This window comes from Strix aluco, chromosome 4 (genome assembly GCF_031877795.1).
Source record: "Strix aluco isolate bStrAlu1 chromosome 4, bStrAlu1.hap1, whole genome shotgun sequence".
Taxonomy (NCBI): domain Eukaryota; kingdom Metazoa; phylum Chordata; class Aves; order Strigiformes; family Strigidae; genus Strix; species Strix aluco.
In genome coordinates, this window is record NC_133934.1 from 7,107,543 (window position 1) to 7,134,786 (window position 27,244).

Sequence of the window (27,244 nt, forward strand, 5' to 3'; positions counted from 1 at the left end):
TCATTCTGCCTAGCTGAACTTTCTTTTGATTTCCTTTTTTTTTTTTTTTGCTTTAAATGGCACTTAGCTTTTGCTTATTTAATTTTGTTTATTTATTAAAAAAAAGTTTCATAGCTCCTGTTTCAGCTCTCACTTCGTGTCAGTATTTCTACCCTGTGCATGTGTCGCACAGGCAGGAACATCAGGAAATTGCCAAAAAGGCAGAACTATGGAGTAGCTCAAAGAAAGAAGCAAACCTGAATGCTGAAGCATGATTTGGTGTTGTCCCAGCTCTTGCCCACACTGAACACCGGCTCCAGGGCTGCAGGCAGAGAAGTGTGGGCAGGAGAAATAAGAAGCGACTCACAGAAGGATTCAGAAATTCGGATTTGCCACCAACAGCTGGCTGGCCTGCTCGCCACCATCTGAATGGCACCTCTGACTTTTCTTTGGCTCAAAGATTTAACGTTAAGGCAAAAATAAGACACAGTGTAGAAGCTCCATCAAATCTTTGGCACAACAGCAACAACAACAACAAAAAAAATTACTGTACACATGAGCTGAGAGGGTAACATTTCCCAGTTAAGCAAAGGGAAAAGTGCTAAATAAATTGCACGTACTAAAAGGTGGCTGGCTTAACAACAATAAGATGCATCCCTGTCCTTTTTTTTTTTTTCTTTTCCTTTTTTCCTTTCTGTTCCAGAGATTAAGAAAGTTCCTTGGCCAATCTTCATCTTGAAAAGGGGTTTCTGCAAAAAAGCTGCTTGCAGTCTTCATCTGGATCGTGCAATCTTTGCCAAGAACAGATGTAACTCTGGCTGGAAGCTCTTCTGAATCCTCCCTTCCTGGTTATTACTCCTGGAAAGAGAAAGATGCACCATCAGAACCGTGAACACATGGTGTCCCAGTGGCTCCTTGCATGAATGATCATCACTGATGCATGGTGGGGTGTCCTCAGGGACTGCTGGCTATGGACATGCAGATCTTTAAGAGCTGGGCTTGCAGAGCAACCACTTGTAGGTACCAAAACGGTGGCCAGAGCTCACATAGAGCAGCAGGACTGGCAGAGAGGGGATGAGGAAGGTTTGGGGAAGAAATGCAACCAGGTACTTAGGTGCTGGTTTCAGCTCCTGCTGCAAAAAAGTTAGAAATGATAGCAAATACCTGCTTTTGACAAGACCTGCAGCTTTTGGGGTCTATTTTCAACTTCAGAAGCCGATCTCAGAATTACAGAGGGAAAGCAAAGTAGTTGGGACAAGCTGGATTTGTGCAGGATATGGAGTTTATTTCTGTATTTTAGTGATTGCATTTACTTTTCTGCGTGCATGGCTTCTCAGCCTGCAGGACTGCAACATGTCCCTTGTGCCTGTGCATCCTCCTGCGAGTCACGGCTGTGGCAGATGTACTTGGATAATTGCATTTGGCTACAGAGTGTTACAGCCACGTCCACTGGAAAATGCACAACTCCAAAGCACAGCAGGTTCAGATGGGAAAACCTCATCTAAACCCCCTTTAACATTAAAACAAGCCCTGTGCATATCCCACAAACAATCCTTAGCATAGTTCAAAACAGAGTAAAATCCTCAGGGCCTGCTCTTTCACGAGATCACATCTCCGTTGTCCAAACTGCCTTCATCACGTGGGCTCCTAAATCCTCCTTTAAGTAACTTAGGAATTAGAAACTTGGAAATGAGATCCCATTTACTGAGTCCAACCACTGTTTCTTGCTTTTTGCCAGTGGATTTAAGAGCCCTTCAGGGTGCAGTACGGCCTCTGAAGGTCTTTTGGACACGGTCATCAATTCCCTGGACAGATCAGCTGTCTTTCTGACAGTCTTAAAAAGGTCAAACTCCTTAAAGCTTGGCCTGAAAAACATTTTTTCCTCAATCCACTTTGTTTCTGTACTGCCTCTCCTTTTCCGTTACTGGATATTGTAACATTAATGTATAAAATATTACTAAGATACAGATGTTTTATTTTATATTTTATTTTATTTTAATTTAATTTAATTTTATTTTATTTTAATTTTATGTTATTTTATTTCTATCATTAGGGCAGCTGCTTGTAAGATCAACCATCACAGCTGAGCATCCACACTAGGCTAAGGGGCAGGAGGACCCAAAATCCACATTGCCACCCCCTCCTGCAAAGTGGGGAAGCACAGGATTGCTCCAGGACCATCAGGATTTTCCTCAATAAGAGTATTTTGCTGAAAGGGCCCAGATAATCCTCCATGCAAGAAATACTGGTCTCTGCTGGACCCCAGACTTCTGGAGTTGAGGTCAGCACATCTGGATACAGTGGAGGAGGTGTTTGGCCCTGCAGCTTTGCTGGATGACAGGACGGAGCCATGGGCTGGCTGTATCACAGTGCATCCCAGAGATAAAAAATGTCTCTGGATAAATGTCACTCCATCAGGCCCAGCATCAGTTGCTCTCCCCTGTAAACAATAAAGAACTCTTCACATCTGGCACACGCCCAATCTGAAAACAGCTCATTATTGCAATTATTATCAATAAGGAGGTGTCTCTGCTGACTGTAAGACACTACCTAGTGCTGCTCGGAGCAGGAGAAAGTAGAAATGCCCTAATTCAAGGCTGTAATTGTGATTTGGGATTTTGAATAAATGAGGTTTAGGTGGGAGAATGACCAACAGTCTTGTATATTGCAAATGTTTCTGTTGGGAACCCCCTACAATTATTTTCCAACAATAAACAATATATATTAATAACCTGTAATAGAAAAGTCAGTTGTTTAATTTATCCCACATGGAAAGAAAATGTAAAAGAAGAAAAAGGAGGGAAGCAATGACTGCTCTCATTAATATTAAAAGACAGTAGAGAGACAAATCCCCCGTTACTGTCTGAAACAGCAGTCTTAGCAAGCAAAACCTTTTCCACTGCAGGAACAAATTACCCAGCAATAGCAGCCTCATGCCCTAAGCCAAAGCCACTGGAGTCCCCAGTCCCCTCTCTTGTGCCTCCGGTACTCTTTAAAGTGCTGAACAAATAGGACCTGAGATTGCAGTTAATACCTCCTGCATTCATTCAGAGACACCCCTACCCTTTAGTGCAGCGTGCTCGATGCTGATAAAAAGCATTGGTGGGTTTTGGGAAGCAGGATGATTGTAGAAAGAGGAGCCTCAGTGGCAGGTCTCTGCTCTGAAGTCTGCAATTGGGGAAGATCAGCCATGGGGGCAAGAGGGAATATGGACAAACCAGGCAAGGGCAGGTAAGGGCAATCGTGTCGTACCTTCGAGGTGAAGGAAACGGAAAGGGGAATGGAGAGATCCCCCTGCAACATGATAGAGGGGCTCAGCAGACCTCGTTGGGCACCACTCAGTTGGTCCCCAGGCACTGCCCAACACTGGCCATGGATTATGTTAGGTGGGAACAGGCTCCTTTCTCTCCCCCTCCCTTTTCCACTCCAGCCAGCAGCTATGAAGACAGATTTATTAACCAGGGTCTGCTTTAAACTAGTAATATCCAAGCTCCCATGGCTTTTGAATTTGACAACTGGCCCAATGACCTTGGTGAGTTTGCAGCATCCCGGAGCATTTCAATCTCTATAAATCAAAGCACTTCTGGAATTGAGTCAGCCTTTGTTCCAGGGCTTCTCCTGTCTCTTCTACTCACATTTTCCTTTTGCTGTAGTTACCCGATATCTGTGCGGCGGATCTTACCCTATTCTTGGTAATACCCTCGCTACAAAGGGAACGGAGCCCGCGCTGGGACCCTGCTCCCACTGTGGCAGCAAATCCCCAGCCCCAGCCTTTGCATGCTGCGATGCGGCTGCTCCAACATCCCTTAAAGCAAAGGGGGTTTTGGGGCACTGGCATGCAACAGTGGGGTCCCACATCACATCCCTTTTGCAAAGAAAAGTTTTTGGCCCTGCTCTTTGGGATACTGATGCTCAACCCCCTGACGGGCCAAGGCAGGGTGTGCAGTGCCCTTGGGGATGCACACAGCTGCTGCTGCCTCCCTGCCTGGCGCTAGGTGAACTTGCTGATGAACTTGTCACGAGCCCTTAGCCTCACACCCATGCCCCATTTGCAACTGCTGTTTCAGGTTGCAGGGAGATATAAAACACAAGTGATAAGCACCGGGAATCTGCTATGCCGCTTACGCAGCCTCACTACCCCCTCGCTGCCTTATTTTTAAGCAGGTCTGATCCTTGGGTGCGGAATCCTTCAGGTAGCAGGGGGCAGAGATAACTTATGGCCAGGCAGATCCAGGCCCCCCACCCCAGGGATGCTGCTGTCCCGCTGTCCCGCAGGCAGATAGACGGCTCAGAGCGGGTCGCTGCTCTCCTGTGGTCCAGCTCCTCCCCGGGGCCCGCGGAGCTGGCGGCAGTGGGGAAGCAGACTGGCTGGCTGCCCGCTCTCGCCTGCAAGTCCTAGCAGGGAAATGAAGCTATTTTTAAAGAGGAACCTCTGCTGAGTCAAACTGCAGAGAAAGGGAGGTCGAACCTCATTATTACACCCCCCATCCTGCACAGGACGGGAAGCTGTGAGGAAGAAATGCCATGCAGATCATCAAGATTTTTACTGTGCTGGCTCTGAATGTGTTATAATAATCAATATCAGATGATCAATAACAGCAATCCCCAGCAGCCAGGATCATCCATGCAAACAAGGGGGTGGGAGCTGTGGCTTTATCTTGGGGCTCTGTCTAAATAAATCACGAGTCATAATACAGTGTTATCGAAAAAATATGCTCCAAGTGAATTGTTTCAGTGCCATACAAATCAAGCCTGCCACTACCATTTCTCTTTTATAACATAAAACCTTAACTTGTTCACTCCTGCAAGTAAATACGCCTACAGAATGCCCTCCTTTGAATTTTTCAATGGCAGTAAGTGTTACCTACAGCGGGAGCTCTGCTTTTAGCAAAGTAGCAATGAGGCTGCATCAAGGCACGGCAGAACACCACAATAACTATTTTATATAATGCAATAATTACATACATAATGTGAACCATTTTAGTGCAGCCCACTGCAACAAATAGAGTGGCTTTTCATTCTATATATGCTTCTATATCATTTAATTATCGAGAAATATATATATATAGAGAGAGTGCGTTTTTAATTTTTAATTCCTTGCGTCTGTGCGCATCCACACACACAGGCATAAAAACAAGAAACTAAATTCCAGCCGAAAACTTTTATTGAGCTCCAACTGCTCGCCTGTTATTCATAACCCAGTTTCCTCTCTCACAAAGAGACCTTTCGCATGGTTTGGTTTTTTTTTTTTTTTAATGTGTGTATGTTGTTTTTTTTTTTTTTTCCCTTCTGCCTCGCTAACAGCTGCTCGCAGTGTTGTATCCTGAGTGATGATGAGGTTCTGAAAGTGTTTTTTTGGAACAGATGGCCAGGAGAGAGCCGGGGAATGTGCCAGCAGCGAGCTGGGGAATGCGCCAAGTCCTGCAGTGACTGAGTACTCCGGGTTCCAGCTCGCGTGCCTTTCCCCTGCCCTCTGCCCCAAGTGGCGCCAGCAGGACTTCCCAGCTCGCGCTCCGAACATCTGGAGTCTGCGACTGCCAGAAGAGCTGGGACGGGGGGAGGATGAAGCAAAAAAAAAATCCCTCACCCATCCCTCCCCGCTCCGGCTTAGCTCCCATGGCCGCGGCGATGTTGCTGCCTAGCACGAGGGCTAATCAAAAGCAAAGAGGGGAAGGGAAGGAAAAGAAAATGAACCTTGCAATGGGAGTTTGGGGTTTTCTGTTCAGTGCTGGGTGCTGGGTGTGTTGTATAGGGCTATTTGTTAGTGGTTGGATCCTGCTCTGGGTAGACCAAAGGGCTGTGGTTGTGCTGCCTGGTGGGGAGGTAAGGTCTGTCCCGTAGCCCTGGGGGCTGGATCCTGTGGGGCTGGGGCATGTGGAATAAATTAAACAAAACCATCAATCTCCAGGGAGAGCACCCAGCCATGCACACTAAAGCCCGAACACTATCCTGAGCCATAACTCTGCCTTCTTGCAGGGCACCAGAATTTGGCCCTGGTGGGGTAAAGGCTATAAAAACAGCCTGTGCAAACAGCAGGCTGGACCCAAAACCTTCCAAAATACGTGTGAGGCTTTCAGATGACCTCTGGCCGCTCGGGATCATGTCCCATGCAGAAATAGGGTACACCAGGGATGGGGAAACTTTGACTCCCCTTTCTGATCCACCTCCTTTCGCTGTCACGTGCTCAGCACTACCGGAGGATGCTCTTGGCTGAAGCCCAGGGTAGATTCCCCCCTTTTTCCAGGACATCAGTGTGGCCCCAGCAGGACTCAGGGCTCTGCTGAGGGTGTTGCAACGCAAATCTCCGACATGGTGCAACTCTTGCGTGCATGGTGAAGGGAAAGGCTTAGTCCAGATCACTTGTATAACCAAGCAAAAGTCAGCTTTAAAAAATGAAGACTATAATCAGAATTCACCACCCTCTATGCAGCTTCTTTTTTTTTTAAAGGAAAAGGCACTTGAAGACCTTCAATTACCCCCTTTGCTGCTTATAAATGAGATCTCCCATCACCAGACACCCTCGGTCAAGTCTCAATGGCAACAACTAAAATCACCGTATAACTGTAGTTAGGACTGGAAAGGGGATTTTTTTTTCCCTAGTCAAGTTGGAAAGGCTAAAGCCAACTTTTTTAATTAACAAAATAGAGAGGGGGAAAAAACACCCATTAAATTTCCTATTGCAACAGCAAACTCGGAACATCAACCTAACATTAGGGACAGCAGATAATTCACCCTCAAAAACAAAGCAAAAGGCGACGCACAATCCAGCAAACACAACATCTGGAGCCCCTGCCTGCCAAAACAAACTCCAACCGGCTACTTTTTTTGTGTGAAAAGCTCACGGTGCCACAGCACATCGCAATCAGATTGCTGAGAGAGCGAGTGATAGAGGCAGAGACACAATAAAATGAAGATGACAGAAGTCATCAGGGTGCTGTGGACCCAATAGTAGAGCTCAAGAAGCAGAGGTCTGTGCTCGAGCTTGCTGTGATTTTTTTTTTTTAAGGCAGAATAAAAAAGGAAAACCAAAACCCAACAACAACAAAAATTTAACAACCACCCCAAAGTCGATAATTCAGAGGAACTGCTCAGCGAGTAGTGGTTTCAGAGACCTGATTAAAAACACACACAGCTTAGAAAAACGTGCCGATTTCAAAATTAATGAGGGCGCGGTGATTTTGGGCCAAGCCATTGTATCCTCATCCAGCCGCCTGTGTGAGACCCCCCAGGAGAGACATCCCATCACACCACCTGACATCCAGAACTTGGATCTTCCCTGCACAGCCATCCCGGATCTATAATTTCCTTCTGAGAGTGGCATTTCCCATCCTTGTGCTCATGATGCCATCGATTTGCTTGGCTCAAGGAGAAGGGGAGATTCCAAGATGAGTCCTCCCAACCCAGGCTTTGCATCCCCATACTTCTCTACTGGGAATTACTGGTATTACTTAGTGGCACCTACTGGTTTTGGCTTCATCATCAGCTAAATGTGCTCTTGCCATCACCTGAGCAAATACTGCTGGAGATAAAATGATACCTATCAGCCAGGCGAATTCACAGGCTCTTGGGCTGCCCTAAACTTGGACTTTCTCAAACAGCAGAAATGCATTTGCAAGACACTTTCCAGAAAGAAAAGCAAGGCAGAGCAGGGACCAAGACCCTGCCTCAGGTACAAAGACCAGCCTTCTTTTTGGAGAGGGCTTTTGGAGAAGGGTTAGGGTGGGTGTACTGCCAGAACATAGAGAAAAGGCAGATTCTCTCTCAGTGACTATTTCTGCGGACTGGTGGTGGCCCATTGGGAGGCGGGATGTGCCGATGCCTCGTGAGAATTTCATTGTTCATGTGCTCTCGATGGGCTCAGAGCTCTTCTCCACGCGTCTGCTCCAGAGCGAACTTTAGAGAACAAACACTATAAATGGAAGGCTTTTAATTCTTAATTTATTTTTTTAATTAAGGATGAGTCCAGTCCTAATCCTCAGATGTGAACACCCTGGGATTTGGAGCCGTTTGAAATCTGGCTCTGCGTTTTCTGTCTTTAAGCTGACGTTGGTTTACATAAGCCAAGACAATGCGTAATCAGCCCATCAGCCACCCAAAGCCTGAACATCAGTCCAGAAATCTGCTAAAGCTCCAAGAAGGATGTTCATCCTCTTCTTCTCACCCATCTCAGCTTGGCGAGGGGACCCAAGATCCAACTCACACCTCGCCCTAGGGTTGGTGGCATCACATCAGTGTCCCTGGGACACCTCCACCTGTGGCACCACAGACCCCACAGAGAACCCTCAGTTTTGGGTCATGCCCAGGAGCTCCCCCCATGCCTCCCAGTTTCAGCCGGTGCTGTTGGCTGCGGGCGAGCAGTGCCGTGTCTCTGCCTGGCACTGCTGCTCCAGGGGCATAAATACAGCCTGTGACAGCGAGAGGAAGCGACAGGGAGTGTGCTATTGTGTTTATTTATAAACTGAATTGCAGCAGGATGATTTGTTAGGCTAAAGAGGAGAAAAAGTGAGGAAACCTGCCTGAATCAGAGACAAATCTTAACGACACTGGGGAAGGAGCCTGCTCCTCAGCTTAGCTGCCCATTCATCCATTAAAATCCCGCTGATTTATTATCCCGCCTGACAAGCAAGCCCAGAAAGCAGGGGGAAGTTCAATTCAAGTTTACAAAACTCTTTTTGTCATAAAAGCCTGAACAAAGACATCAATCACTCCTTTAATTCACCCATGTCACTCTCCGAGAGGAAAACTGGCAGAACGCTCTGCTTCCTCCTCCGGCCGCTTGACGATGATTTCACCTAATTGGTTCAGTGTTAAGTAACCTAAAGGAATGCAAGGCGTAATTAGATTTAACGTTGTTTCCTCAAGATACCCACATGTCCTTCAGGTCATACATCTTACTAATGTGTTTATACATACAATGTCTCCATTAGCTACTTTTTTTTTGTTGTCGAGTGATTTTTCTCGGAGATAAGTGTTAGATTAAACAAAACAGAAAACACAGGCGGGTGACTGTGTTTTATGGGCTCCAAAAGGCGACTCGAGGTTGGTTTGGTTTAACAAATAACAGCCCCAAGATGACTCTAATAGGATCATGCTCCTGTTAAAACACACGATGGGCGACTAACGAGAGGAAGAGCCCGGCACGGAGGATGGGGAGGAGAGAAAAGCTTTTGATTAGAGAGGAATGCAGTTATTACAAGATCAGACGGATGGAGGAGAATAAGAGAGAGAGAAAGGCAAGGGATAAAAAAATCAGGAAAATTTCAAAAGGTTGAGAAAAGAAGGAAACTGCTTTGGATTTTTTCTGTTTTTCTTTTTTTTTTTCCCCTTTTGTAACTTTTACCGTTATTTGGGGGGGTGGGTGGGGGGAGGCTGTAACATACCTTCCTTTTTTTAGATCTTCCTTCTGCTTGTAAGGTCCTAGTGCACTGCTCCACGCATTCAGAGAAGCTCATGTTACTGTGGTCAGCGCTGTAATCCAGGTCTGCTAGTCTGGCCAGGGAAAGGATATAGTTACAGGCTATTCTCAAGATGGCCAGTTTGGACAACTTTTGACCATAAGAATAGCAGGGAACCTAGAAAGGGTAACAGGGAAAAAAAAAATAATTAAAAATTAGGCCAGATAAACAAAATATCTTGCTTGAAGCATGACAAAACAACTGTAGGTTATTTTCTTAGCAGTTTTTTACATAAATAGGAACTCTAGTGATAAAAGGCCATATGGTCCCAACAGGTTTTTAAGAAGAACTCCCCCGCTGATCTCCATGGGGATGAAAGCAGCACGAAGCCTCTTGATTTCAGCGGGGCAGTTCTGCTTAAAATGCAATGGCAGGATACGGCCTGGGACGTCTGCCTGCCGTTCAGTTCACTTCTCAGAGGCCCTGTTTTTCTCAGAAGCCTGCAGTCCCCATGCCACCCAGTTACTCATCTTGATTAACTTACTCCCTGCAAGCAGCTCCGGTGCCATCACAGGTTTTGCAAAATAAGGCAATAAGGGGGGTATGAGCAAATATATCACAACCTGGTGGTTTTGTGCTCAAACAGCATCGATCATGACTTCCAGCCCATGTAAAAACACGATGCTGTTGTAGGAACAGGACCTGGAGGCAGTAATTCCCACCTGCTGAAACAACCTACCCTCACCTCCCAGAACAGACCAAACCACAGCCTGGTTCAGGGCCCTGGCTGTATCTTACGCAATTTATTTCTTTAGCCTTGAAGATTTCCAGTGTAATGTGAAACATTCAAACGATTCAAACTAAACAGCATGTGTCTAAATAACTGAACAGTATAGGTTTCCTGCTGCAGAAGGTTTGACTGCTTGTCGACTGCGATCCAGCAAAACACTACATATGTGCTCAGTTTTAGGAGCACAATGTCGACATGTCCAGCTTAACAAGAGATCTTCTTCTGAGTTCAATAGGCTTGGGGCCCCGTTCGCTAGCTTGCAAAATTGCTAAGGGTCATTCAGCCTTTAATGCACAAGAGTCTATTGCCCACAGGAAACTGGAGCCGGGCATTTATCTGAAATCCATCCTAGCCACTCAGGTTGCCTGACTGCCTGTCAATCTAAATTTTCAGACCACATCAATCACTGGAATGCCTCTATGTCCCTCTGCCATCTGCCTCTGTACCAGCCTCCATCCTCCTCATCCCTCTAGGGTGTCACACTCTGCTTAGGGTTGAAGATATTTAACGCTTCTTGTCATGCTTGCGCCTCAGCTTCTCTTTTCTGCACGGAGATGCAAAGCCAGGCTCATCCCTGGAGTGATGTCCCTGACTTTACATAAGGTAAGATGGGTTCACCACCTCCACAAACCCCAGAGCGGCCGTATGTAGATGCCAAGGAAGGTGCAGAACAGCTCAGGCATATATAGAATTTCCCCAAGTATTCTGCCAGGCTCCAACTAACACTGGCTCCATGACCTCAGCTAGATGTGCCTTCCCCGTATTTAGCAACCCATGAGAGGTCTTTATTGTCCCTGAATTTGGTCTGGTACACGCAAAGTTTTCTTCCCAGTCTATATAACACTTTCCTTCTTTTGCTTTTTTTGAACTTGGCTCCTACTGTCTTCACCTGAGGTCCCCCAGTATCTGTACTAGAAGAGAGGACAACAGATTTTTATTCACCTCCTCTGTGACACATATTTTTAGTCCTTCATCATCTCTTCAGCCTCTTTTCCAGAAGAAAAAGATCAAAACTCCTTAGCAGACAGTTGTGTGGAAGCCATCCCATACCTTTGCTGACCCTTGCTGCTCTTCCCTGAACCTTTCCTAGTCCTTTTGGAGCTGAGATGATCAGAACAACGCACAGTATTCATGTTGTGGATGCTCTGTGTATTTATCTAACAGATGTTTATGTTCTCTGTTTTGTTTAATATTCCTTTTCTTGTAACTCTTGATTTGATTTGTGACCATTATGAGGCACTGACCCCAGACTTCCACTGAACCACCTAGAGAAACCCTGAGGTCTCTCTTCTGAGATAACAGTCAGCTCAGGGTCTATCATTTCATATGTGGAATCTGGTATGTTTTTTCCCATGTGCATCACTTCACTTTATCAACATTGTATTTATTTCATCTGCCATATTATTACCTAGACACTCAGAGTCATAAGGTCCCTCTGTAAATGTTCTTATCTTTGCTATCTTTAGCAAACACCAGTACCTTTTGCTGCAGTATTGCCAGCAAACTTCCTATCGCACTGCTCCTCCCCTTTCCAGGTCATTTATCAACACACTCAGCAGCACTGCTCACACAGTCACAATGTCAGGTGGTGGGACCTTTGAGGTCTCCAACCCAACTCCTGGCTCGAAGCAGAGTTAAGCTCAGAGTCAGACCCTGGTTTGTCCACTTGTGACATTCCTCCTCGCAGGAACCGGCCCCTTCTCTCTACCCACCGTTCCCTGACTGTCCACTCATTGCTAATCAACACTCCTGTCCAAGCTGCTCAGCTTCTTCAAATGCTCCTAGGGAGGAGCTCTGTCATAATACTTATGGAAATCCAAACCAACCACAATTGGTTGGATCACCCTTATCCACGACCACGTGGATTTTAATGCTGTTGACCCTATGGGCTATTTGGCTTGTATGATACAGCTGAGGTGCCGAGCAGTATCCAACCTCTCCAGAAGCAAGCCAATAAACTTCAAAGGGCCTTTTTATTATACACACCATCTGCTACTGATACCCCCGAGGAGGCAAGGAATCATAGAATAGTTTGGGTTGGAAGGGACCTTTAAAGGTCATCTAGTCCACTCCCCCTTGCAGTGAGCAGGGACATCGCAGAGAATCTATTTACTCTCTGGGAATACTCAGTGTCACTGCTGCATTGACCTCAGGTGGCAGTTGCACAGAGCAGAAACTTCCCTGCTGGTAACCCCAACCCAAAGGGACAGAGCCACTTCCACGCCCCTCCTGCTGGAAACAGCACTAGGTGTCCCATGGGATTTGAGATACACCCTGTAAAACCCTCTTTGCAAAGCTGGCAGTCAAGGAAAAGGCGAGGCTAAGTGTAGTCCCCATCGCTCCAGAGTGAATCAGAGGGGTAGCTGGAAATGGCTGCAGTCTGGTGGCACAAAGAGCCTCTTTTTGGTCAACAAAATCCCTCTCTAAATTCTTGCCTTCGCTTCTTTGCCAGCACTATGCACCCACCAACTGCGCTTGCCCTCAAGACCATAATACCTGGCCCCCAGATGCAATAAGCTGAGAGTTATTTTGAAAGCAAGAGCTTCAGGCAGCAGAAACACCCAAGTCTCTTTGGACGCTGATGTAACAAGAACACTGGAGATCCCAGATCAAACAGCAGCGTGAAAGACCAAAGCAAGATGGAAACTAAAATGGAAGGATTCAGTTAAATGTGGGAATAATTTCAGAATTAGAGCAAGAAGGAAGTTAAATCGAGTGGAAGGAAAATAGACCACGAAATCCTTGAGGCTGATGCACAGACGCTGTCCAGTTACAACACAAGAAGGCAGGCTAATGTCTTTTTTCCTCATCTGTTTTGCTCTCTTTCTTTTGTGTTTTGTTTTTATTTTAAAAAAAAAAGAAACAAAATAAAAACCAAACTGTTTTGTAGGACGTGTTTGCTACAAATTCCGAGAAAGATCTCCGTGCTAACACAGTTGACAAAACCCTCAACTGGGATTACACAACACTTTCCCCACATGCTGCAGCAAAGTCCAAACTGGAGCTGCCCTGTACATCCACGGGAAGAGATTCACCTTGAGCAGCTCAGATACCACCATGATGGGTGCAGGGCACTAACATTAGAATATAAGAGTTTTTGCCATGGTAACAGTGTTAGAATAACTATTTCATAGGAACCCTCCCTGTCTTGGCTCAGCTCCTGCCATTTTAATGTTTCCTTTTGAATTAAACATGGGAAATTGAGAGAGGAATGAGCCACTTAGTTCAGATCCAGATCCAAAGCTTCCCCAAGTGGTGGGGGAGGAGAAAGTGAACTTTGGTTTTATCCCTTCTTTAACATAAAGCCAGCAGAGAAGAGGGGACAGATTTGCACAAGCTGCAGTGAAGGGTGTCGATGAGACACCTGGATGCCAAGAAATTTTCAAACTCCCACCCAAAACGGAGTGGGTGTCTTAGAAATGGGAAAAATGCCTGATGCCAGTGTGGCCACACAGGTGTAACCTTCCCAGCTCCCACGAGGTCTGCGCTACACAGATTTTCGGCAGGAGGTAATGCGAGCAGCCATCCATCACACTCCTGGTGGGCACCAAGCCCTTTCTTTCTGTCACCTTCTTTCTCATCACGCCTGAGTCGAACAGACGTCAGTGCTCTGGTGGGAGAGCTGCAAAGATGAGAGCTGAGCAGGTCCGTTCAGAGCCAGGAGGAACCAGGGGAGAGCTCAAGTTCCCATGCAGTTAATGAAAATATTTCCCTTATCTGACCTCACTGGTTTCTGCCGAGCGGCAGTGCAGCTCACCATCTTGCCTGCAACATTTGCAATGATTAAAAGGAATTAGGAAGAAATTGCAACCGAAATTTCACACTGATCCAAAGGAATGCAGCTGTCTGCTAGAAAGGAAAGCATACTGGCACGGTCCTTGGCTTTGCGAGATCGGCACGGCCGTGGGCTGGGACCAGCAGGAACCAGAGCTTCAGCCAGAGGATGTTTGTTGGTTGTGTCTGCGAAGGGCTCTGCAGAGTCTCACGGATCTTATCAGTGATCCCCAGGCTGGCAGGGGCTGAAGCAACACAAGATGAACACTCTTGAGACATATTCCTGTGCAGAAGAGCCCTTCTTTGGCAGGAAGATAGGACGGGATGTGACTTAACATGTCTTTTCCATCTTTGACGTCTGTGATTCAGAGGCAGCGCCCTTGGAAGACCAAAGATGCTCCCTTTGAAGTCCATGGGAAATCTGTCGCGCACTTGACTGAGCAGTGCTCGGCCCGCAGCCAGCCCTCTCGAGGAAGGCAGGGCTCCACTGCAGCTCCCCAGAGGGTCACTGTCATCCACCAAAGACATGGTCTTGGAGTTGATTCTCATTCAGTGCACAGGAGAGACTGTGGGATGAGGTTGGGGAACAACTAGAGAAAAAGATGGGTGAGAGGGTACAATAACCACCCCTGCCATATGAGAGTGCAGGGTATGTTCACCATGATGGGTCTGCGGGGAACAACCAGGACCATCTCATGGACTTTAGGAGCGTTAAACCAGTTCACGCTGTTCAGCTTCTGGCTGGGTAGCTCTGTCCTTATCAATAAGGTACAATTTCTATAAACACCCTCTGGACCTGTACAGATAATGTCTGTAAAGCCAAGTCCACTCTGCTTTTATGCTGCATGAGAGCGCTGGAAGAAAGAAGGGTGTCGGGTGCTGGGGTCCAGACCTCTCCGTTATCATGCTAGAAATGGGACTTAGCAGCACAGACTTGCACAGATCCCCTGCAGTCCCCCTCCCCAGGACAGCATTTCAGCATTTGGCTGCCTCTTCTCTGCATCCAAACACACTGTGCAACTGCACTGTCTCATTGCTTGTGCTGCACCTCCTGCCAAAAGTATTTCCAGAAGGTTCATATAAATGTCCAGTGTTTAATAGTTTTGGCTTTCATACATCCCTCCTTCCACCCTGGGGTGAGTCAGACATTTCCCAGGGTTTAGACACCTTGGGGAAAAGGCAGCAGGTTGGGGCAGCAGGACTGCTGGTGTTCCTTGCTTATTGGTCCTGAGCACAGGGGAAAACTCTCTCTCTCACACCATCCCAAAGTATCTCCAGGGCTGGTGTACGTGGAACTACTGGGAGGAGGAGGAGAAGAAGAGAAGTTGTGGATGCCCCATCACTGGAAGTGTTCAAGGCCAGGCTGGATGGGGCTTTGAGCAACCTGATCTGGTGAAAGATGTCCCTGCCCATAGTGGGGGGGTCAGACTAGATGATCTTTAAGAATCCCTTCCACCCAACTCATTCTGTGATTCTAGGAGTAACGGCCTTAAGAAGCTGAAAGCCTTGCACAGAAGATCACTGCCTGTTTTCAAGATGTGTTACATTGTGGAGCATGTTTGGGAAGGGTTTGGTGCCAGCCTTTCTTTCCACCCAGTTCCGGGGGGGGAGGTGAACACATATGGGGGACCTGTTGGTTGATGGACTACTTGGTGTGTTCAGATTCACCAGCAAGGGACTTGGCTTCCCTATCTTGCTCTTGACAGCTACATTCCCTGAGTCCTCCCTAACATCCCAGGTGGGACGATGATGATTTATACAGCTGTATGATGGAAAAACCTGCAAGCATTGCTGGGACGTCCTTTCACAGTCCTGCCAGACCCCTTCAGTGCAACTGGTTATCAGTGGGTGGATCTGGCAATCACAGTAATGGCACCGTGGAAGTAGACACCTTCCATGGAGTGCCTGAACTTAGGATGCTGGAGAACCATGATGTGTGGTTCAGGGCCACCAAGCAAGTTGCAGCTACCAGACGGGCAGTTTTGATGCCTGCAAGACTACTCCCAGTGCAGCAGCAGAGCCTGCTGCTTGGCCTTGGTCCCCAAATACCCCTCCTCCTGCTCACAGCACAGCAGCAGCCAGCTTCCACCAATGGTTCCTCCATGCTGCTGATGCTCACTACACTGAGCTGGATCTTTGGGGCAGCACGGCACAGGTTTGAACCCTGCAAGGCCAGATCCTGCTTTGTGGATAAATGGCATGGTTCTCAGGGGAGTGCTCTTGGAGAAGGGCCCCAAAGAATCATAGAATGGTTTGGGTAGGAAGGGACCTTTAAAGGTCATCTAGTTCCAACCCCCCTGCAATAAGCAGGGACACCTTCCACTAGATCAGGTTGCTCAAAGCCCTGTCCAATCTGACCTTGAATGTTTCCAGGGATGGGGCATCTACCACCTCTCTGGGCAACCTGATCCAGCTTTTCACCACCCTCACTGTAAAAAATTTTTTCCTTATATCTAGTCTAAATCTACAGGCTTTTAGTTTAAAACCATTGCCCTTTGTCCTATCAGAACAGGCCCTACTAAAAAGTCTGTTCCAATCTTTCTTATAAGCCCCCATTAAGCACTGGAAGGCCACAATAAGGTCTCCCTGGAGCCTTCTCTTCTCCAGACTGAAGAACCCCAGCTCTCTCAGCCTCTCCTCATAGGAGAGATGTTCCATCCCTCTGATCATTTTTGTGGTCTCCTCTGGACCCGCTCCAACAGGTCCATGTCTTCCCTGTGCTAAACACACAGTACTCAAGGTGGGGTCTCACCAGAGCGGAGTAGAGGGGGAGAATCACCTCCCTTGACCATCTGTGGGTGTCACAGTGTCAGATGCTCCGCAGAGCTCTATTCCAGTCAGTAATGGGCAGCTATTTCATGCTATGGGTGTGGGAGGCTTTTGTTTCTCTGCCACCAGACTCCAGCGGTGGGGAACAGGCAGCCCCGTGCTAGCAAAGCAATCACAGCAGCTTGAAAGAAAGCCTCATCTCTGCCTCGCCACAGGCAGCGAAGCATCCAGCCAGGGACCAAACCTAGCTTAAAAATACCAACAAGAACAAAAGAAGCATCGCTCAGGCGGGAGCACTAGTCCCGACCAAGGCGCCTTCGCCTCTCGGGTGGGTCCACGCTGTCAAATAACCGAGCTCCCAGTTCCCTCCCAGCTCCTGGCTCCCCCATCGCTCACATTGCAAAAACATGAGTTCACTCCTTGGAGCGAATGAATTGGCTTCCTCCAAACAAAACCTAGGTGTGGTGCTGGGTGAGTTCACCCCAGGGATCTCTTCCAAACGGCAGTCTGGTTAATGCTGCCCCAGGCCTGGCTCTGTTCCATTTTGGACAGTCCTCCTGAACTATTCACCGGACGTTTTGCACCCTCAAAGCCTCCTGCACATCCTCAGGGCATGCAACACACACCCACAGTATCATGCATGAAAAAGATCACACTGCTGGGCTGCAGCAAAGCTCTTACCTTACTGCAGGCTCTTTGAACCACCTCCCAAAACAATAACTACACAGAGGACTACTGGGGTATCACAGGAGAAATCCCAGGGCCATTGGTCACAGAAAATCTCCTCTACAAGGGGCTACCCTCAAGCACTATAGTAGTAGTCATCATCTCCATCTCTGAGGTCCAATGGGTCCAATTCATCTGGGGAATAGGAGAACAAGCTCCACCTGAGCTAATGGCATTACCCAGCCCCACCTTGGCCCTGGTGATTCTTCAGTCACTGGCCACTGCTGGCCACCACGGGGTTTTCCACTTCCTTGCTCTTGATACTTAGGCCTAGGAGCTGCCCCCAGCCTGTGGCCAGCTGCAAGGAGCACAACCCTCCCGCAGCACACGCATCCCTACAGGGTACGGGGGACAGTGCAAACGGGCACCAGGGTGGGATATATCACTTTGTGAACTCACGTGGCATGGACTGAAGGAGATGCAGGTCAGGAATAAAGAGCCTGGGGGGCTCTGCTGCAAGGTACCAGAAAGTGTCCCACCTCCCCACCACGGGGACCACAGACCAGAGAGGAATTTGAGAGCTGATTAAAGCAGGGAGCGGAGGCTGGATTCAAAGCCCAATGGAGAAAAGCAGACTCTTTCCTCCAATTTCAGCAGGAGCCGTAAAAAAACACAGAGGTTAACTTGGGGTGGCTGCAGCAGGCAGAGCAAATACCTCCCGACAGGAGTGGGATTTGTAGCAGAGGATAAAATGTGTTAGACAGCAGCCAAGGGAACAAACAAGCCCCGTTCTTGGTGACACACAGTCATTGTTTTCAGGATTTTTGTCCTCTTGTCTGGTTTCTCCCTTATTTTCTCTCCCCTTGTGTTGCTGCAGGCCAGTATTTTGTCATCTTCTTTAGCTGTTAAACCACAGTGCCACCCCGTTCTGCCCCAACCAGGCTCTAAATAACCGTAAGCGTCACTCTGGACTGGCTGAAACCACCGAGATGCTCCAGTTAACGCTGTGCTGTTCGATGACAACGCGCAGCGGTGGCACCACACGTGGCGAGCAACGTGTGGAGGACGCTCCAGCCCTCCCGAAGCGCAGCAGCATCTCTCCAACTGCCATCACGGAGCAGAGCCAAACCTTCCTGCCCAGCTGTCACCCCCAGGGAGCTCAATGAGTGGTTTGTCTTCAGGAGCTGGGTTTTAAGGCATCTTAGGGTTTCCTGCTGGTGGGATCATGGGGGGATGAATCACTGGGAACAGGGCTGGGCGATGTCAGCAGGTGATGGAGGAAAGCTCTCAGCCTCCCCACCACACAGTTAGGACACGCCAGCGACACTGGTTGCATATGGTGTCCCGCCTGCAGAGGTGACAAACCACAGCCGCCTTTGGGATGACACACAAAGAGGGCGAGCACGTAATAATGCATCCCCAGAATAGTCTCAGCCTCCACCGGCTTGTGGCTAAGGCACTGCTCAAGCCGCAGGTCCTGCCTGCATTTAGTGTCTGGCTTGTCCCTTCAAACCCCTGCAGTCAGCTTGCCCCCATGGCACCCCAGAGCAATGCAACCTCCTCCTGTGGCCTTGAGGCTGCTGCTCCTGAGGTCCACTATGCTCTCAATGGGAGTGAGCAGGGTCTGCACTGGTTTAACAACAAGCCACAGCAGCCACGTGCATGCCGGCAGCAAAAAGTGAAAGGATGCTAGCGGGGGAAAAAGCCTCCACTCCAGCAGCTAAAAAGCCCTATAAAACCCTAAAATATCTCCAGAACCCACATGAGTGTGGAGAGCGAGGCTGTCAGCTGCTAAAGCAGAGAGCGCCCTGGTAATGCAGTGGTGAAAAGATTTAGAAAAACGCCAATATACTTCAAGGGAAAATAAATGTCTGTGGACACATTTGCTCCCGGCGCAGACTCTAGCTCGCTGTGGCTCGTTGCGTTGCTTTCTTGAGGAGGAGCTGGACAGCAGTGCTCCAGAGAGAAACCAGATGTGCAAGCCTAGGCAGGCTCCAGATCAGGAAGGCTGCTGTGGTTGTCTCCGTCCATCGAGGGAGAGTTTGCTGCCACCTTAGGGTCTGTCAGCACAGCTGAGAAGCTCAATCGCAACTCCTGTGAGTGCAATATACTGGTGGGAGTTGGGTTGCTTGGGTGCCCGCTGCAGCTTAATGGTGGAGAGCACCATCTCCTTCTGGCCAAGGCCCCCAGGCAGCTAAGTCCATGCTGTAATAAACATTAAGATGGTTCAGTTTCACACTTGGGATGTGCTGGAGTAATAGGCTCTTGCTGCCAAAAGGAGTTTGCAGACAAAAAAAGGAGCCAACGTTGTTGGCAACCATAGCTTGGCCTGGATACCAGTTGTTCTGAAGATGTGCAGTGGTGGTGTTTCATCTTGTCTCCTCCGAATGGTTGCACTGCTTCATGAACTGGAACATCCACCAGCACAAGGGCACTTCAGATGGAGGAGGAGATGACCCCGGGTTCTTGTGAACTCAGTGCTGCGTCTCTGTCTGCATCAGAGATGTTTGGGTTTGTTGACGACACACAATGGCAGGGAGAGGGAGAGAAAAAGGATGGATGTGGCAACGCATCACGTCACTTATGGGGGTCCTGGGGCAGCTTGGACAGTGTGAGAGCCACTGACCAGCACCTGCCAGGGCATCTGAGGGCAGGAGACCAGAACTCTGGGTAAGAGCTGCCCAGTCGTGGGGACAGGGGCAGCACTCAGGAGGAACACCCAGAAAGGCAGCAGCAGAGGGAGAGAAAAGTACAACAGAAGTATCTCCACCGTCTCAAAGTGTTTTAGAGCAGGTGAGTTGTTTTCCACAGGGAACTACACTGTTAGCCTCAGGAGTCCACTGTCAGTGGAAGGATCATTTGGACAAATGATGCTTGGGGGACTGAGCGGGGGGAAATCTCTTCCAGACTGAGTAGCTGAAGATGACAAGTGCCAAGACTAGGGGGAAAGAGTTGTACCTCAGGAGCATCTACTCTTCAACCCCACTTCAGTGTTATGGCCCTATGGTGAAGGCAGCAGCTCAATACAGAGAGGGAGAGGGATCCTTGATCCTGCTGGCTATGACACCAAGGGACGAGCACAACGGCATGCCACGTCTCTCTCAACAGCAGGGAGCTTCCCAGAGCCGGCAGCTGTCCGTCTACCTCCCACCTCTGAGGGGACCCTGGCCTCAGAGGTGAGCCAGGGACAGCTAAGTGCTCAGGGACACGGCTGGATTAGCCTCTCCTTGTGTGAAATGACTGTGGTCGTCTCTTCCTCCACCAAGAACTGGGGAAAAAAAACACACCACCCCTTCCTGCCATCTGGAGAGCTAGCCGACACAAGCCAAAACATGTGTGCCATATGTACACAGCTGCGGAGCGCAGGGATGCCGCTGTCAGCCCATCTGCCCGGCACACTGCATGCCAGCCGCTCACCCTCGGGTGGGCTGCCAAGATGGGGAGGGTGTCCTGCAGAGAGGCATGGCGTGCCCTTCCTCCTCCTCCTCCTCACCAGGCATGGATGCGCTCCCTGTGGCATCGCTGTGGGGGGCCTGATCCTGCAAGCATTGGGGTTTTATCTCATGCATGCTAGCAAGGATGGAGATCTCCAGCCACGCTCATCCAAGTAGGGTGGGGAAAGGGACGACACCTGTGTGGGTGCTGGGTACCAGTGGCTGAGCGGGGCTCCTGCTTCCAGTGGCTCCACATCCAGCTCCCAACCCCTTCCCAAAGGAGCACAGGGCTGGGGCCAGCTGCGTGCAAGCGCAGCACTCTCCCGTGCTCCTCGCCCGCCCGTCTGCAGGGAGGTATCGGTTTCAGTGCCTCAGGAAAAGCCTCCCAGCTGCTTAAGAGCCTGATACGTGATGACAAGGAGGAGACTAACCGAAGAACAAGAAGTAAACCGAGGTCTGCGGCTGATGGCACACAGGGATTGCCTCCTGCGTGGGGCTGAAGGCCCTTTGTATGCTCGGGGATGTGAAAAGACAGCAAGACAGAAAGCCTCCCTACTGCGTTTATCTCTACAAACGCATCTCTCCGTACTCCTGCTTCCCAGCCCTGATGATCAAGATGTGAGAGAAAGCAAGGTCCTCTCCTCTGACTCAAACTTCTCAAAGCCCTCTCCGCCGGCACCGGTGTGAATGATTTGAGTGACAAGCCAGCGCCGCGCGTATGTGCAATGAAGCTGACTGTCACCTGATGTCACGTACGGCACCAAGCATGCCGTTGGCAGCCCAACAAGAAATGAATCCAAATGTCATCCAATGATGGTCAGGACAGCCAGCCCACCCCTCAGCAAATTGCTAGGAAAACCTTGCAGCAAACATTTCCCGGAGAATGATTTCTTTCTCTCTGCAGAGCGAATACAGCTCTGCCAGTATGTTCCTGTGCTGACCCTAGAGACTGGCTTTCATGGGAAGAGAGGACAGCAACTTGTTCTCCAGGCTCTTTGGGCTCCCAGCTGAGTCCAGGGCTGAAATGATTTATGGAGACAGGGCCAAGGCCAGGAATCTGAGGCTTTTCAAGAGTTGCCCATTTCCCAAAAGAGTGCGGCTTTAATTTGTTGCTTGCCTGACTTCTGCTTGAGGCTCAGCCTAGAACAAGATTGCCAGTGATTTGGGAAATCAGTGCTACTTCCCCTTGCGGTTTTGGTGGTGTAGATGTCTGTCCACGGAGAATTAGACTGACACTTCCAAGTGCGTTACACACAGTCGCCAAAAAACCGAGATACGGAAGCAGCTTATAGAAACAAAATATATCAAGTCTGGAGTTTGCATCTACAAGGGGTGGCCTCTCAGCATGGGAGGGACAGCATCCAGCACACACTGGATTACCGTGATTATAACAGGAGCTGTCAGATCCCACCACCGTGGGGTGATTAAAAATGCTCTAGTTTAGACGCTCATCAGTAATTCTCTCCTGACACACAGCCCCAGTCGCAGCCTGAGCTTCTTACCGAGGTCGGAGCTGGAAGTCTGTTTGCAGAAGTAGATGACGGGGAAGGATTAACTCTTGGGGTGCAGTGACCCAACACACAGCAGCCAGTGAGAAGGGCTGCAGGCATCACACAGGAGATGGGAACAAGCAGAGCTCCTCTAAGCAGAAAACAGGATTGATTCCTAAAGCGAGCACACTTGGGGAATGGCTTGGATATGTAATGTCTGAGAGATGGTAGCCAAAAGCCTGGGGGTGTGAGCCCCCCTGCAAGCAGAGCATGCTGCTCCCACTGGGATGGAGGGACCATCCTGGGAGAGGTGATGGTCAGCACCTCTCACGGTCAGACTCATCCGTAGCTCCCAGCCCTCGAAGCCCTGCGCGTCTCCTCCTTCCTACACACCTGGAATAGTCCTGTCAGCAGTGACTGGAACGGCAGAAAAGCCGGGACAGCTGGGCTTGCACAGTGTGACAGCACGTCTTTGTCTATCAGTGAGCTGTTACAGGGTGCCTGCACACAGAACTAGAGGGCTGAGTATAGGGGCCGGGGCACCGATTTATCCTTATGGGGAAGATACGAGAACCTTGCGGGTTCTCTGGATCTCTCCCCACCTTCCACATGTCGGGGAAGTGATGGAGGGATTTTGCCCAAAACTTCATTTACCTTTCTGAAGCTCCACCCTGCCAGTGAGAACATTATCCTTCACAGATGACCATAAGGATTTTCCAGACCTCTCAACAAGAACGCCCGGCACCATACACACTTCAAGCACACACTCCAGTTAAAATAATAGGAAACTAACTGGCAGGGGACCCAACTTGGCTGGAGCACACGGGAAGTTTCAGAGGTGGCTGTAGGAACCCCAAGGGCCCTGAGGGGTCAGGCACCCTGCACAGAAGTCAACAGGAGCATGTTGCTGCCCAAAATCCCAGTGATCCCTGGGATCTGCCCACCCCAGCAGAACTAGCAAGTACACGTGCTCCTGGTACAGGAGCATCACCCCAGCTCGCAGTTTGGCCAAGCGCCTCTCTCCACCCTCTGTTTTCACTTGGAGGGCTTTCTCGGTTTTGTTTCATTTCCCCCCCCTCCATGCCAATCTATCTCCGGGGGGCGGGGGAAAAAAAAAAAAAGTCCAAAAGTTTCTCACTGCAAGCAAATTAAAACTCCTTATTTATTTATCTTGAGTGTTAGCATAGCTCTAGGGTTGGTACTTCCAGGCATTTTGTACCGACTTCCCCTTCTGTCAGGCGTCCACTCCAGGCTCCTGCCTTCACCCCCCCGGCCTCAGGCGTGCGGCTTTCCCCGCGCCCTGCGCACCCATCAGCACCCCTCGGGCGTCCCCAGAAAGCAGAGCAGCGGGTGTTGGGGTGTGTGTGTGTGTGTGTGTGTGTGTGTGGAGATGGGGGAAGGAATTTGCAAAGCGATGCCCGGCGCCCCCCGGGAGCCCCTCGGGCAGGCAGGAGCCGGTGGCGGGGGTAGGGGGGGGTGGCGGTGCCCCGTCCGTCCGGCGGCAGGTACCTGCTTGCGCAGCGCCTCGAAGGCGGCGCTGATGGTGTGGACGCGGGTCCTCTCCCGGGCGTTGGCCAGCAGCCGCCGCGTCTGCTGCAGGGCTTTGATCTCCGGCGAGACGCCGGCCGCCTCGCCCGGCCGCGGGCGCGGGGAGGAGGCGGCGGGCGGCGGCGGGCGGGCGGCGGGGGGCGGCGGCGCGGCGGGGAAGGCGCTGGCGGCGGCGCCGAGCGCGGCGGTGCGCGGCTCCCAGGGGGGCGGCGGCGGGGCGGCGGGGGGGGGCGGCGGTGGCGGCGGCGGCGGGGGGGGAGCGGCGCGGAGCCCCGTCCGCCTCCCGCTCAGCACTTTGAGCTCCACGCGGAAACTTTTGCAGCCGTGCTTGCGCCGCAGCCGCCGCAGCCCCCCCAGCTCGGCGGCGCAGAGGCGCGGCCAGGGCTCGCCCTCGGCCAGCGGCGTGCTCCGCATGGCGCGGGGCGCTGCGCGGGTGCGCTCAGCAGCGGCTGCTCCGCCGCTCCGCTCCCGCTGCCGCCGCCGCTCCGCTGCCGCCGCCGCCCATCTGCGCCCGCTCGGCCGCGGCGGGCAGCGGAGCCCCGGCGGGCCGGCTCCCTCCGTCCGTCCCTGCGTGCGTCCGTCCGTCCGTCCGCGGCTCCCCGCAGCCTGCCTCCCACCGCCGGCAGCCGGCCCGCCGCGCAGATGAGCGGCTTTAAAGAAACAGGAAGGCTGGCTTTTTTTTTTTTTTTTTCTTCCCAAAACAGCTGTGCTGCCAATCTCCTTTGTTCATCCCCCCCCCCCCCCCCCCCCCTTCCCTTCCCTTCCCTCCCACCCCACTCCCACTTTCTTCTTTAATCTCGCTCTTCCATGCGATGGAAGAGAAATCCTGCCCCCCGGAGACTCGCCGCGACCCACCGTGTGCGCTTCCCTGCCCCCCCCCCCCTCCCCCCCCGCCTCCCCCGGGAAATCGGTGATTTGCTTTGGTTTCCAACCCTCCTTCATCCCGCTTCTTCCCCTTTTATCACTCTTTTCCCTCATCAAGATCTTCATCTGCGAAGTGGGGGGTGCCTGGTTAACGTTGCCTTCCGAAATGTGCCCGGGAGCACTGAGGGCACCCGGCGGGACGGGGAGCTGGGGGACCCGGGGAAGCTCCAACGCCTCGCAGCTGTCCCCCCCCTCGCCGCTTCGCCTTTCACGGCTCCCTGAAGCCTTCGGTTGCTGCTCTGCTACCGACTTCGGCTCCACTTGGAAGAATTATTCCACAGTGAAGGGCTGCCCTGTTTTTCACAGGGATAACAAGGGACCCCGGACCCGTGGGTAATTGCTACCAGCCGTGGGCTGCCTTCTGCTGGCACCCCGAAACCCCTTAACTCCCCTCACCCCTCATGCCAGGGAGAGTAGCCCCAGCGCAGCAGGGCCAAGGGTCTCCACGGAGTGGGCAGGCAGGGTGGGAGGGAGGGAGGGAGGGATGGAGAGGTGCAGGGACTTGCCAAAGGTCACAGTCAGAGCTGTGGCACAGCTGGGAATAAACTGCATTTCACAGGATTGTAGGAAAATTCATGACAGAAGGGACCTCAGGATGTGCTCTGATGTTTTTAAAAGTATCTGTTATTTAGTTACCTGGCTTCTGGTTTCAAGTCACCTAAACCCCTTGGACATTAAAGACGTTTCAAGTCACCTAAACCCCTTGGACATTAAAGTCATACTGAGAATCAATGGGATGTAACTGTGAAGTCCTTGATGCACTGTGGAGAAAGGGATGTCGGTTCCTAACCCTCCTCCTCCTCCCATGGCATGTCAACCTAGCAGCCATCACCACCACACGGGGCAAGCAGAGGGAGCTTCTGTTGACCTAGTTGAGATCCACAAAGCAAGACAAGCTCTGCCTGGTGGCTAATGTCCTCTGCTTCGTGCTACTGGCCACTGGCCAGGCTGCCCCAGAGCAGACATAGCAAGAGTTTCTTCAGGTGGAGAGACTAGAGGTACTGGAGATAGTACTAGAGAAGATATGCTGAGTCCTGGTTCAGCACCATATCTGTAACAGCCGTGCTGCCTCCTCCATTAAATCCTCTGCCCCAACTGTCACTGCAGTTTGATTTTCTTTTGCAGAATGGCTTTAGGTGAGTCAGTTGAACTCAGAAGTGCCTGGCGTCCCAGTGTGGGTAGCATCACCCCCCTGTCTTGTGGTGGTGCTGGCAAACTGCTCTGGTATCCTCAGCTAGATCCTGTGAATTATTGCTACTAATGCCAGGGCATGCCCTAACGACCATTATCTCCATCTTTCATCTCTGAATTTCTCTAACTCTCAAAGATGAGAACCAGCAAAGCGCTTTTTGTTTGACCTGGTTTCTCCCAACTGTCCCAGTGAGTGGCAGTAGCACCAGCCCCTCCAGCAGGGTCTGTCTTTCAGTGGAAGCCTACGTCAAGCATTTGGTGACTCTTCTGACAAGAGAAGGAGGATTAAACCCAAGATCTTGGCCAAATTTCAGTCTCAGCCATTAAATTCTTCCTACCTAAAATCCCCCTGCTGTTCCAGCTTGACTCCATGGACCAAATCCATTCGGGGGGTAAATAGATGAAGCCCATTAAAACCAAAGGAATTTGCAGCCATTTACACAATTTGTTTTTCATGTCTTGCCCTTAAAGCGCGTGTATTTTCTGGGTGGTGGTTATATAGCTGCTCCCTTGGCGGTAGCTGCATTACGGAGTGCTTCCAAGAAGAAACCTAAACCTGAGTGTCCCTAGTCGCATAACTGCCTGTCAGACCTTCCCCTTCTCTCATTTTAGTATCCTTGTGGTTATGGGTATCAGAAGAGAGCTGGGGAGGCCTGAATCAGGGCTGAGTCACGACGGTCCTTGTCCCTCAGGGTGACACACTGTGTGGTGCATACAGCCCGTTCCTGTCTGTGCCCCGTTTGCAGAGGATACAGCAGTGGCAGCTGCCAACCACGGAGCACCGACGCCCTGTACGTACAAACCTTCAGTGAGTGCATTATCCTGCTTTCACTTCATTAGTTAAAGCAGTGCAAACTGCATGCGGACTCTTGTTATCATCTGATTGGGTTGCTCCTGTTTTCCTTGAAGGAGGTTGAAACTAAAGGTTGCTTGAGACTAAACTGGAGGGAGAGAGATTTAAACTGCAATGAAAGGGTCCATACAGCCTCTTCTACCAGCTTAAGTTATTTAGCTGAAAGTTACTCTTGAAGGTAAGCAAGGATGAATTTCCTGCAGAGTAAACCCTGCCCTTGCGCAAGCCATGGTAGCCCCAGAGCCATTGGCATGCTTTCCACCTGCAATGGAGATGGGCAGCAATGCCTGAGCTCACAGGGACCACCTTGCCTCTGGAAATCAAAGCAGCAGGGCCATGCTGGCATCATTATTTGGGCTAGGAGCAGTGCGGCCTCGTGCCATGCCACCGGAGCAACACGGCTTTCAGGACCGAATACAAGAAAATCTCCG

The 27,244-nt window shown here is 50.4% G+C and overlaps 1 protein-coding gene across 1 annotated transcript; it reads right to left on the reverse strand.

The window, feature by feature from the left end:
* Window positions 1-471: 471 nt before the first annotated feature.
* Window positions 472-24,494, reverse strand: ATOH8 (atonal bHLH transcription factor 8). The gene is made up of 3 exons (XM_074821884.1): window positions 23,807-24,494; window positions 9,360-9,551; window positions 472-837 (listed from the first exon to the last, which is right to left on the reverse strand). Exons 1-3 carry the CDS (start codon window positions 24,257-24,259, stop codon window positions 832-834), a joined length of 651 nt encoding a protein of 216 aa, XP_074677985.1. The 5' UTR covers window positions 24,260-24,494; the 3' UTR covers window positions 472-831.
* Between the last annotated feature and the right edge of the window lie 2,750 nt (window positions 24,495-27,244).